Source organism: Pleurodeles waltl, chromosome 8 (genome assembly GCF_031143425.1).
Source record: "Pleurodeles waltl isolate 20211129_DDA chromosome 8, aPleWal1.hap1.20221129, whole genome shotgun sequence".
Lineage (NCBI taxonomy): Eukaryota > Metazoa > Chordata > Amphibia > Caudata > Salamandridae > Pleurodeles > Pleurodeles waltl.
The window spans coordinates 552,764,135-552,777,579 of NC_090447.1; the positions used below are offsets into that span (position 1 = coordinate 552,764,135).

The 13,445-nt window shown below is 45.1% G+C and overlaps 1 protein-coding gene across 1 annotated transcript in view; it reads right to left on the reverse strand.

Annotated features, from left to right (window-relative positions):
• MSL3 (MSL complex subunit 3) overlaps positions 1-8,095 on the reverse strand; it is a 151,230-nt gene extending 143,135 nt beyond the window's left edge. Inside the window, exons 1-2 of the mRNA XM_069204614.1 lie at positions 7,879-8,095; positions 4,665-4,747 (exon numbers count right to left, since the gene is read on the reverse strand). Coding sequence (XP_069060715.1) covers positions 4,665-4,747; positions 7,879-7,977 — 182 coding nt within the window. The 5' untranslated portion in view covers positions 7,978-8,095. The remainder of the gene's footprint in view (positions 1-4,664; positions 4,748-7,878) is intronic.
• Positions 8,096-13,445: the final 5,350 nt, after the last annotated feature.

A 13,445-nucleotide genomic window follows, 5' to 3' on the forward strand; every position in this document is an offset into this window, starting at 1 on the left:
TCGACCTTACTGATGCTGGCAATGGAGGAGGAAGGAGTCAGACTTGTTTTAAAGCTGCAGATGCAGCTGAAAATGAGGGAAATTAAAGCATGTGCTGCTGCTTGCATCCCTAAGATCCACCACAGTTTCAAAAAGAACAGTACAGTTGTTATGGGGTCTCCGCTAACTAGAAAGGCTGCTGTTGAGAGACTTATCCATATAAGAAGCCCCAAAATGGCAGTTGTGTTGGTGGAACCATTTCACTGGGGACGGTTGATGGTCTATGCGTGGTCTCTTACTGCTTATCTCTAAGCTTTCACAAGGCCAGGGAAGGGCTTCTTTGTGTGTTTTTTAGGTTAATGACAGCAATCTAAGTCAATCCCACAGGACATGAACTACAACCCAAGGAGGTATATGGAACATATTGCAGGGCCAAAAAACCTGAAGCAAAAGCTTTTCTGCCCATGAAGTTAAGTCTTTTGGATTCAAGATAGAGAGCAGCTGTGGGAAAAGCAGGTGGCTATAGCTTTCCTGACAACGTTTGGAAAAACAATCTCTCTTTTAAATGATATGTTGAGAATAACTTAAGGTTTATGAACTTTCAGGCCTGAGAAGGGTTTCTCCCAGGCAGCTGAAACGGGATTCAAGAGCACTTCACTTAGCAGCAGGGCATGTGGAGCTGCTGAAGTTGCGATACTGGTCCTTACCTGAGCAGTCGGGAAAGGAAATTTCAGTGCATACTGCGCATTTCAGTCAAAAAAGACAAAAAGGAACAAACTTGTTATAAAGGAGGATCAGAGGGGTACTTAATATCTCTCTTTGGAGATATGTCTCAGACACTAGCGTTTTGTAGATCTAGCTAGAAGCCAGCATCAGTGTGACAAGGACGGAGGAGGTTAAGAACCTCTTAATCATCTTGTGCCGTGCTCCCACAGTTTTTGATGGCCATGTAGAAGGTAAACTCTGAGTCAAAGATCTCCTCCATTTAAGTGAATTACTATGCTCTGTCAGTAAAATAACCCCTACTGACTTCAACAGTTGAGGTGGCACTGAGGGTGCCTTTAAAGGTGGTGCAGGTGATATCATGGGCCATGCAGTCAGTCATAGTAGACAATGGATTCCTTGGATGTGGAACCAGCGTCTGTGGAGACGCAGTCGGGAGGTGCCCGGCTTGCCAGAATTACCAAACCCACTGGAGCGGTGCCGCAACTAAGGCACGGCCTAGAGTGTCATATGGCCATCCTAAATTGTCCTTCAAGGCATGCCAAAGGCCTAGGCATAGAAAGTGTTGGCGGGAAAAGCAGGAAATTATGGCTGCCTTTTCTTGGGAACAAGAACCTGCTCGTGTGACGGGAAAGAAGGCTAACATTGGGGAAAGTTGCTATCAAGTCTCTGATCAGTCCTGGGAGTCGGATCATTTTCTTAGTACGAAGGGGTTGTCTCCTTCCTATGCTGTTTTTGGGGGAGGTACCGTTTCAGACCATCCTTATGGGCTTCTCACTCAGAGACCATAGCTGGTGACACTTGACCTAGTCGCTGTAAAACCTGTAGTTATGGAACAGGGAAAAGTTCCAAACCTCTATTGGTGAGGTGAGAAGTGTAGGAAGTTGGCTCTGTATGCACTATTTCAAAGTAAGGAATAGTATGCACAGAGTCCAAGGGTTCCCCTTAGAGGTAAGATAGAGGCAAAAAGAGATAATACTAATGCTCTATTTTGTGGTAGTGTGGTCGAGCAGTAGGCTTATCAAAGGAGTAGTGTTAAGCATTTGTTGTACACACACAGGCAATAAATGAGGAACACACACTCAAAGACAATTCCAGGCCAATAGGTTTTTGTATAGAAAAATATATTTTCTTAGTTTATTTTAAGAACCACAGGTTCAAGATTTACATGTAATACTTCAAATGAAAGGTATTGCAGGTAGGTACTTTAGGAACTTTGAATTAGCAAAATAGCATATATACTTTTCACATAAATCACATATAGCTATTTTAAAACTAGACAGTGCAATTTTCAACAGTTCCTGGGGGGAGTAAGAGTTAGTTAGTTTTTGTAGGTAAGTAAGCCACCTACGGGGTTCAAGTTTGGGTCCAAGGTAGCCCACCATTGGGGGGTTCAGAGCAACCCCAAAGTTACCACACCAGCAGCTCAGGGCCGGTCAGGTGCAGAGGTCGAAGTGGTGCCCAAAACGCATAGGCTTCAATGGAGAAGGGAGTGCCCCGGTTCCAGTCTGCCAGCAGGTAAGTACCCGCGTCTTCGGAGGGCAGACCAGGGGGGTTTTGTAGGGCACCGGGGGGGACACAAGTCCACACAGAAAGTACACTCTCAGCAGCACGTGGCGGCCGGGTGCAGTGTGCAAACAAGCGTCGGGTTTGTAATAGGAATCAATGGGAGACCAAGGGGTCTCTTCAGCGATGCAGGCAGGCAAGGGGGGGGGGCTCCTCGGGGTAGCCACCACCTGGGCAAGGGAGAAGGCCTCCTGGGGGTCACTCCTGCACTGGAGTTCGGATCCTTCAGGTCCTGGGGGCTGCGGGTGCAGAGTCTTTACCAGGCGTCGGGATCTGAGGAGCAGGCAGTCGCGGTCAGGGGGAGCCTCGGGATTCCCTCTGCAGGTGTCGCTGTGAGGGCTCAGGGGGGGCAACTATGGCTACTCACGGTCTCGCAGTCATCGGGGAGTCCTCCCTGAAGTGTTTGTTCTCCACAAGTCGAGCCGGGGGCGTTGGGTGCAGAGTAGCAAGTCTCACGCTTCCGGCGGAAAACGCAAGTTGTTTCAAAGTTGCTGCTTTGTTTCAAAGTTGCAGTCTTTGGTGAACAGGGCCGCTGTCCTCTGGAGTTCTTGGTCCTTCTAGAGCAGGGCAGTCCTCTGAGGATTCAGAGGTCGCTGGTCCCTGGGGAAAGCGTCGCTGGAGCAGTGTCTTTAGAAGGGGGGGAGACAGGCCGGTAGAGCTGGGGCCAAAGCAGTTGGTGTCTCCGTCTTCTCTGCAGGGTTTTTCAGCTTAGCAGTCCTCTTCTTCTTAAGTTGCAGGAATCTGAGTTCCTAGGTTCTGGGGAGCCCTTAAATACTAAATTTAAGGGTGTGTTTAGGTCTGGGGGGTTAGTAGCCAATGGCTACTAGCCCTGAGGGTGGGTACACCCTCTTTGTGCCTCCTCCCTGAGGGGAGGGGGGCACATCCCTAATCCTATTGGGGTAATCCTCCATCTGCAAGATGGAGGATTTCTAAAAGTCAGAGTCACCTCAGCTCAGGACACCTTAGGGGCTGTCCTGACTGGCCAGTGACTCCTCCTTGTTTTTCTCATTATCTCTCCTGGACTTGCCGCCAAAAGTGGGGGCTGTGTCCAGGGGGCGGGAATCTCCACTAGCTGGAGTGCCCTGGGGCATTGTAACACGAAGCCTGAGCCTTTGAGGCTCACTGCTAGGTGTTACAGTTCCTGCAGGGGGGAGGTGTGAAGCACCTCCACCCAGAGCAGGCTTTTGTTTCTGTCCTCAGAGAGCACAAAGGCCCTCACCACATGGGGTCAGAAACTCGTCTCTCAGCAGCAGGCTGGCACAGACCAGTCAGTCCTGCACTGAACAATTGGGTAAAATACAGGGGGCATCTCTAAGATGCCCTCTGTGTGCATTATTTAATAAATCCAACACTGGCATCAGTGTGGGTTTATTATTCTGAAAAGTTTGATACTAAACAACCCAGTATTCAGTGTAGCCATTATGGAGCTGTGGAGTTCGTTTTTAACAGACTCCCAGACCATATACTCTTATGGCTACCCTGCACTTACAATGTCTAAGGTTTTGCTTAGACACTGTAGAGGCATAGTGCTCATGCACCTATGCCCTCACCTGTGGTATAGTGCACCCTGCCTTAGGGCTGTAAGGCCTGTTAGAGGGGTGACTTACCTATGCCATAGGCAGTGTGAGGTTGGCATGGCACCCTGAGGGGAGTGCCATGTCAACTTAGTCCTTTTCTCCCCACCAGCACACACAAGCTGGCAAGCAGTGTGTCTGTGCTGAGTGAGGGGTCCCTAGGATGGCATAAGACATGCTGCAGCCCTTAGAGACCTTCCCTGGCATCAGGGCCCTGGGTACCAGGGGTACCAGTTACAAGGGACTTACCTGGGTGCCAGGGTTGTGCCAATTGTGGAGACAATGGTACATTTTAGGTGAAAGAACACTGGTGCTGGGGCCTGGTTAGCAGGGTCCCAGCACACTTCTCAGTCAAGTCAGCATCAGTATCAGGCAAAAAGTGGGGGGTAACTGCAACAGGGAGCCATTTCTTTACAGCCAGTCAACACAATATGCAGCCAGGTACCATCATAGCTTGGTGCACGGCTGTGATTGTAGTCACAGTGACCGACACTGGACAGCTACTCTAGGGAAAACATTCCCCACTCCCAATCTGATGCCTGGAAGACATCCATGAGGTGAGAATTCTACAGGAAGAAGCAACCATCAGACTAGAAGTGTAGTTAACATCTCTCTCGAATTTCATAGACAATGTAACACTGGTCTCTTAATAAAAATGGTTTATTTACCAGAGGCACTGGACTATTAAAAAGATAACATATCTGCTAAAAGACTCAAGAAAAATTATTGCAAAAAGCTGAGCATTTATCTCAGAAAAGATCACTAAAAAACATAAGAGCACAGAGTTGAAAAGCTTGCAAAATCAGTGCCAATAAAGCTCACCTTCTGTTCCAACCATTAAAGTGAATCAGATACTCTGGATTCTTTCTGCCTTTTTCATCTTTTCCAACAATAATATCAACAACCTGAAAAAGAAAGTGTGTTATTAACCAACACAGCAAATCTTTAAAATGCATGCCCAAAAGCTTTGAAAAATATATTTTTATTCCCAAAATGCATAACATAGCTTTAAAATATATCTCAAAATGGAGTACCACAAAAGAATTCAGATCAAATAAGACAAAGTCTTGCTCTTTCTTAAAATCAATTTGGATATCTCATTGCAGCAAAACATACCAGAAATCTATTTTTCAATACAACTGTTGCTAAAATATAACTATACAAATAAGCACAGTAGTTAAAACACTATATAATGCATAGTGGCATTCCATCTGGAGTGTTCTATTCTGTTCTACAGCCACAAGAGAAAAAACTCACAAGTTACAGGGTCCCAAAAACAATAACTGATGGCATTATAAAAGCCTATGAAAGAAAATTACAAGGCTTCATTCACATGCTTACAATAAACACATTTCCTGCATTCTATATGGGTCAGCAGGAGACAGCAGGCACACAGAAAAACAACAAAAGTATTTCTTAAGGTGAGTTTTCTTAGGCTTCACTTAAAAGTGAAATGGTTCAAAGTTAATTAAATGTATGAGCCACGAGACCGAATTAGCATAAATTCAGTGGTGGAGAGGTAATGGAGAAGCAAGGACAGGTATAGTGGCAATAGAAAATAGTCTAGTTCAGATAGATCAGGCAGACCTGGTAATAGGGTTGCCACATTTGTCTGAGAAAATAGTGGCCATTTGTTCATATTTTGACATCCTGGAACGGCCAGGAAATGTCAAATCATTTGTATTCTTTTTTTCAGCACATCTATTGTGCCTCTGTTTGTTTTTTATTGTTATTTTACCATGGTTTAGACAATACTCATATTTAACTGATATTTTAATTTTTTCTCGTTACGTTGTTTTATGTTTTTGTTTCAAAGGGCAAGAAAAAACAGAGTTTGCTATTTCTTCTAGTTTTTTTTTTTTTTTTTGTGGCCCTTGAATTAAATACCAGACATTCTGGTACAATACTGGTTAGGTAGCAACCGTACGTGCTAATCGCTTTTAGTAATCACAGATAAGTCTTTTAATGTAGTTACCCAAGTTATCTATCCAAGAAGCAACTGGTACATATTTAGCTGCAGTGACATTTCTAAAAGAAATGCTTTAGAGAGAAATAGTATGAACGTACTTACAATGTTAGTTTGGTTGCATGCAACGGGTAGCACAGGTGATATAATCAAAGTTGGTTAAATTAAAGTAGATGGGGAACATATGTGCAGACTTCTACACATTATACATTAATCAACGTACTATTATATGCGTTAAGGTGTCATCATGGATGCATGTGCTATTTTTTGTCTATCGCACATGGGGATGGGAGAATGAGGTTGTTAATGATTCTGGTGTTTAAGGAAGAAGAGGAAGACTTTGAAGGCAATCTTAAACGAGGGGAGGAAGGAGGTAACATACTGGTCAGGGCTAGGCAAATCAACTGCACTAAAATGAAAACATTAAAATTAAAATAATATAGACAGTTTATTAAACATTACTAGATTAAAATTGACTGCGATACCCTCACTGTGCGTGAGAGTAGAATGACCAGGTAGTGTGTCAGATCAATTATTTGACAAACACAATTGTAATAGACATACAAATGGAAACAGTCATCAACACCTTCGCAAACTACAATCTACAGCCCTATTCTTAGGTACAAATGAATAAGTATTAATGTGTGATCCATGAAAGACACTAAGGGCCAGATGTAGCAAAGGGTTTTCCCCATTCTGTGTCAATGGGAAAATGTGTTTGTACATATGGCCCTAAATGAGCTAGCAGACTGAGCTAAAAGCTGCTCTCTGCAACCTCAAAAACTGCTTTTCCAGACAAAATCAAACACAGAAGGGCCACATAGAATTTAAAGTCCCAGACATTATGAAGGGTCTGATTTCGAATTTGGCGGAGGGGTTACTCAGTCACAACGGTGACGGATATCCCATCCGTCAAAATATTATATCGATTTTATCCTATTGGATTTATTTCTTGGCGGGTGGGATATCCGTCACCGTTGTGACGGAGTAACCCCTCTGCCAAACTCGAAATCAGCCCCTAAGTCACTACCCACTTGCCCTACTGTTGCTGGTAGTGATGTATGCGATGTTTTGTTGTAGGGCACGTGGTTTACGGTCTCAAGACTCATGCACATCCACTACCCACACTCATTCATTTCCCCCCCCCCCCTACAAGCAGGTGAAAGTGCTCTACAAAGAAGGGATTGTTTCACAACATTTGATATGAGACCTATGTTCCTATGGGTGATGCCTGACTCCACAGGTGCAATACTCAATCACAGAAACGTGTTGATAAAAGGGAGAATAGCCTTTGCGTTTAAGTTTTTACCGAATGCTGTGCATCGAGGTAGACACGGCTAGCACACATTTGTGCTGTAGAGTAACACGTAGCGTAACGCTAAACACAACTTATTGATTGAGTAAATGTAGAAGTCTGCATGATTTTTAAAAGCGCATCGCTGCAGATGTTTAAATAGTGCTGCTCTGAGTGAATGTTATCGTTTCTGGACCAAGAAGTCAAGACACTAAACTCAACCAGACAGCTACACTGTCCTCGTGAACGAACACACACAATGCTGCACTCAAAGGGAAATGTGCCTTAAATCAATTACCTCAAGTTACGTGGGTATCCCCGATTAATTAGTCTGAAATATTTACATTCTCCCACAGACAACTTACAACTAAAGCCCAGTATCACGAGCAAATAGAACTCTCCGTCGTCTTCCAACAACACATTTCACAAGTGTTTCCATGTCCAATGCTGACCACGCACACGATGCTTTTTTATCTTTGTACTCAACAGAGACAAGACTATGATGTGGAAACAGTCAAGAAAGTGAGCTGGGCACGCAGTTAAAAAAACACATAAGAGGCAGCCCTCTCTATTTGTGTTTGTGAAGTCGACAAACAGAATTTGGGACGTGAGTACAATTAAAGATAAGTTGGGTACAGACAAATGCGGGTGGCTAAGTAAATAAATCTTGTCTGAAAAATCCCTGAACAAAAGAAGGAAGGTGTAGGTGGGGGTACAAAAGAATGTGGGCAAATGCACTAGCACACACTCTTGACTCGGGAATCTCCACACCCCACCTTGGCATCGTATAGCACTTTGGCCTTCGTGGGATCCGGTTCGAAGCAGAGCACTTTCTCCCCTGTCTGAAATTTATATTTCATTCCCCGGGCGTTCATTTGTTCCTCATGGCGGGAGAGGCACGGCAAGAGCGGACGAGGAGACAGCAAACTAATGCAAGACAGAGGTAAAGGTACCCAAGGAGTTGCCACCGCCGGCAGCGAGCAGCATAGTAACTTTAGGTACAGAGAAGGGACAACTACGATGAGCGCTATCCGAGCGGCCATCTTAAAGTATAAAATTTGGGTAGCAGGCAAATGGAAACTTAATCCCGCTGTACATTAAAATGCAGTTTTCAGTTATTCTTTTCATCAGTACTACTAACAAACGTATTTCAGTTTTGGAAAATAAATTATTCGCAAGGTTAACTGCTGAATTTTTAAACTAACACTTCTCGTTAATTGTAAAGAACGCCATAAATATAAGTGATATATTTAAAAAGGGTAGCAATATTTATTGTTTTATTCTGTAAACACTTTTCTGCAGCTTTTTTCAAACATCCTCCTCGATGCTTATGTGTTTAAGATTGGTGCATTACATATGTGTTGTCTTTCTTTTATTTCTGTCTCAACAAGTGAGCCTCCAACCAATCCAATGTCAGATCACGCCCTCGGTGTACGTGCTGCGTCACCCAAGCTTGTAACTCGTAGAAGTGTAAACATAGAGGTTTCGTTGGAAGGAAGACCCACCCACCAATGTTTCAGCCTATTAGAGTGTAGGAAATCTGGTATCTACTGGTTCGTAGCTTCATACTGTCTAATGTCCGATGTTCATTAGAAAACTTTGTGTAGGTTCGTGGGTTGTGACAAAAGAATGCGTGTATATAGTATCAGGTCAATAGTAGAGGTAGTTGACTTCATGCACTTAGTTCGTGTCTTTTCTCTGCTTTGTAGGATTTGTGTTCTCTTTGTTTTTAAGTTCAGGACTTTTATTTTTTTCAAATAAACTGGTTTGGATTTGCTAATTGTGCTTAGAATATCACAGGATGAAAGCTTTGTCTATTAAAAAAAAAATCACTGTTACTCGAAAATCTGCTCACTCTTCACATAGCTCATGAGATGTTAGCCTTTCTTTAGTGTTGGACTCGCTTTTTCAGGCAGTCGAGTTGTGTGGTAGGTGGGCCCGCTTGAAGGACGCCACACCAGAATTCTGTCAGGACCTTAGGCGAGGATTATGCATATCTTTCTTCACTTTTATTTAAACAGCAGTTCAAAGTTCAACAGAGATTCAAAACTACAACACCCATGAAGCCATCATCTCCATGGTAACCAATGTCCAATCGCTACTCTCCCTGACCGTCTGTATATATATCCCTTGCTGTCATCGTCCGTCCTCTTTCTTCACTGCTCAAGTGTCAGTTAAGTCTCTTTGGCCCTCACTGCCTCTTGAGTGCTTGATTCATTGCGTTTTTGAGTGTTTTGATGTAGCCTTGTGCCGGCATTTACTTTATTTACAGTATTTATTATTGTGTATTGTGACGCTCACCGCGTGCAGTAGGCTTTTTTTGCCCGAGCGCAGATTCCATTCTCTGTGACGCGTCGGGTCCACCAGAGGGCGCTCTTTTGCGTTTGCTAGTGTTCTGAAGCGCAAATTTGGATTGGCAACTGGCTGCCTCCTCCCACCACCAAGCTCCTTTTATTTACTTTCTGGTTACAAGCTGGACCATACAAAATGGTCCAGCCAACACAGAGAACATTCAGTTTTCCCGCTATGGGATGCACCACACTTAACTCTCCCAGCATTACATTTATCCTTAATTACATGAGCTCCCTCAGGGGTGCCATTTGATTTGTCCCATTCTGTATGAAGCAGTCACTTTACATGACCATGCAGAGGAAAAACTGGACCCCGGTCACTGTGGTAAGGGGAGACACTGATTAGATGTCTCCTGCCTTAGCTGGGTCAGAGCCATCCCTGTTGGTGAGAACCCGTATCCAAAAAAAAGAAAGCTAAAGCCATTCTTCAGGAGTTCACATTGTTCTCAATGGAGCTTTATCCCACTGTCCGTCAATCGAGGAAAACTGGCCTCAGGTGGATAATCTGGTTTTCCAAGGTAGGTAATGCACCAAGAAGTCATCACTGACGTTTAACACTCCATGGAGGCCAGCCAGTACCCCTCGAATAATGACCTGGAACACTTTGACGGCACTGGTGATACAAATTTGAGGCACTTATAGTGCCTCAGCCCAACGTGGGTCGAGAAGGTGGTAACATGGCACAATTCTGGATCCAAAAGTATTTGATGGTGCCCTGGCCTTAGGTCCATCTTTAAGCCAGCATGACCTGGTAACCCCGCTCAGAATGTTATTCACTGTATAGTCTGGTGTCTTTACCTTTTCATCGGTAAATTGAGGATGCACATGGCCATGCAGTGCCTTACTTCTCCAGACTGTTTTGGATTTTGGTCAACCACCGGTGAGGACACCCGCGGTATGAGCCTATTAACTTTTTCAGTAATGTCTGCAGTCTCCACTTTGCATAGCTCCTCCTTCACCTTTGGCCTAGGGTAGAATGCAACCTTCTGATGGCGCAGCACCGCAGGCTGGTGTACTGGTCAATGTGTAGGTGAAACATATTTTGTTTTAGGCAAGTCTGTACTTTGAAACAGAGGCAAGAATTCTTCTAATAGCATCTCAATCCCAGTTTTATGCATGGTTAGAGCAAACTGCCCTAGTAGTTTCTCTGCAGTTGGGCAGCTTTTTAGTAATACAAAAGAATGATGGATGGAGTGCTGAAACCTTTCAAACACTCACCCCTATTCACAGATCTGGGTTTAATTCATCGTCTTTTTGCTCACCATGCCACCCCAGTTTGGATCCAGCCATATGCAAATCAGTCTTGACCCTGGTACCCAAGGAAACAGTCCAGCCCGAACTGCCAGACCAGGTCCGCCCTGGACCAGAAACGAACATCCTGCTCCCAGTTTCAGGGTATCACCCTTCATCAGCTAGGCAAGCTTGAATTCAGTGGCACAGTGAGAACTGGACCCACATCTAGGCATACCCTTCACACTTGGGGAAACCTTAGCAACACCAAATGATGATGGACGGAGTGCTGAAACTTTTCAAACACTCATCTCCAGTCACAGATCTGGGTTTAATCTATCAATCATTTGCTCACTATGTCACTTCAGTTTGTACCCAGCCTTAGCCTTAGCCTGTTCCCCATGGGAACACTCCAGCCTGAACTGGCAGTCCAGGTACTCTCTGGACCGGAAACAAGCCTCCTGGGGCTGGTTTCAGAGTATCACCCCTCATCAGCCAGGCTAGCTTGAATCCAGTGGCACTGTGAGCACGGAACCCACGTCTGGGCATACCGTATCCACTTAGATTAACTTTAGCAACACAGAAGGATGATAGCTGGAGTGCTAAAAAGTTTCAAACACTAACCCCCAGGCAAGGGATCTGGGTTTAATCTATCGTTTTTTTGCTCACCATGCCACCCTGATGGATTAAACCCAGATCTTTGCGACTTGGGGTGAATGTTAGCATTATTCAGCATTCTGTCCATCATCTGTTCTTTTTGTATTTGTTGCCCTACATGGGTCCAGTTCTCTCTGTGCCACTGGATTTAAGCTAGCCTGGCTGATATGAGGGATGATACCCCAAAACCGGTCCGTCCCAGGATGCTTGTTTCTGGTCCTGGCTGGACTGTTCCCATGGGGAACAGGGTGAAGACTGATTTGCATATGGCTAGGTCCAAACTGGGGTGGCGTGGTGAGCAAAAAAAACATTGGATGGAACCCAGATCTTTGTGACTGGAGGTGAATGTTTGCATTATTCAGCATTCTGTCCATCATCTGTTCTTTTTGCGTTTGGCAGCTCAGCAGCAAGCCTGTTCCCCCCCTTTATGACATACAATTTGGCTTGTTTCAGTTGATCTAGATGTCTTATGCCTGCTGCGAACACCCGCAGCAGGGACTACTGAGTGCTGTTTCCAAAAGCGTTCACCCTGACTTGGATTGGCTGGAGCTTTGGTTTTTCTGTCAATGTCTTGAACAGCTTGTGTGCCATTATGTTAATGTATGTCTCTGTGTCAATAGGGGCTGTTGTCACTTGCTCCCTATACGTGTATTCAGCATGATGGGGCAGTTCTGGCTTGGTGGCATGTTGTCTTGACAGCTTGGCTACATAGATGGTGCCCTCCAGATCATTATTGTTCATATCGCTCTTTTTCATCAGCTGTGCGGGTGATTACAGGACATTCACAGCCTTTTGGTGATTTTGTCACTGTGGGTTCATTTGGCACATCCTTGCATGAACTATGCCCTTATTTTGTCTTGCTAATCAGGGAGGGTGCACATGCTGGCAAGTTCACAAAGTTGTGCATGGAATGTGTCTGCTGTCTCTTATTGGCCTTACCAGTTGTGCTGCATTAAAAAAAACACTTGCAATCTGGTTTGGCTAGAGAAGCAAAATTGGTTGTAAGAACTGCCCTTTATGTGGCATATGTGAACAGGGACCTGGATTCTGCGACATTCTTGGACAACCTGTATACTTCTTCCCATACCCAATAGAGTAGCAACGGCCTTCCCTAGTCATTTTAAATAGCCAATGCAGCAAAATACGTTTCCATTCTTTCTACCCAGGTCTTCCAATTAGCAGCTTGAGCAGGCAGGGAACCACTACTAAAAATGTCTCTAATGGAGGGATAGATGCCATGATGATAGCCGAGTCACTGGCCACATGCTCAGTGGTGATCAAGGACATAGGCCAGAGGGACTACAGATCCTAGACTGCTTTGCGGCCCCAGGAGGTGGCCATTTTCTGTATTAACTGCGCCCACTTGCCAGATCCAACAAGCGATATAAAGCGCAAGGGGGCATACCGCAGCACGGGTTGCGCTCTTCAGGGCCAGAGGGACTACAGATCCCAGACTGCTTTGTGGCCCCAGGAGGCGGCCATTTTCTATATCACCTGTTCCCACTTGCCAGATTCAACAAGCGCTATAAAGTGCAAGGAGGCATACCGCAGCGCGGGATGCCCTGATCGAGACCAGAGGCCAGAGGGGACATACCGTCAGCAACAGGAAGAGGCAGAGCTGGGACACCCCATTTTGCCTTTGTGTTGGAGCTCTTGTGTGGGGCAGGTAGGAAAGAAGGGAAAAGACTGCAAAGGCTTTCCTTAGGCTGGTCGTAGTCTTGGCGCTGGGTGTCGGTTGCTTGGGTATATGGGGCATAATCCCTTGAATGGCGCAGGGTGAACGCTTGTGAGGGTATCACATTGTACAAGGGCTGAGATGGCTTTTATTGATAAAGCACCCTACAGGTAAATTGCTGTCATATCGTTGATGCATGCATGCCTCTTTCGTAATTCTGGAAATAACTCATTTATTATGCGCAAGAGAAAGGCCACCAATAAACCCTTGGGGGCAGCAGGCATAACCAAGTTCGCTAGGCATTCCGCAGAGAACAGTACCCTGAATGAAATTGATTATCTGATAGTGGAAGTAGAGGGTTTATTGGCCACAAAAAACGCACACCCATCTCAACGTAAGGGGAAACGAGTTACACCTCCCAAGGGTATAC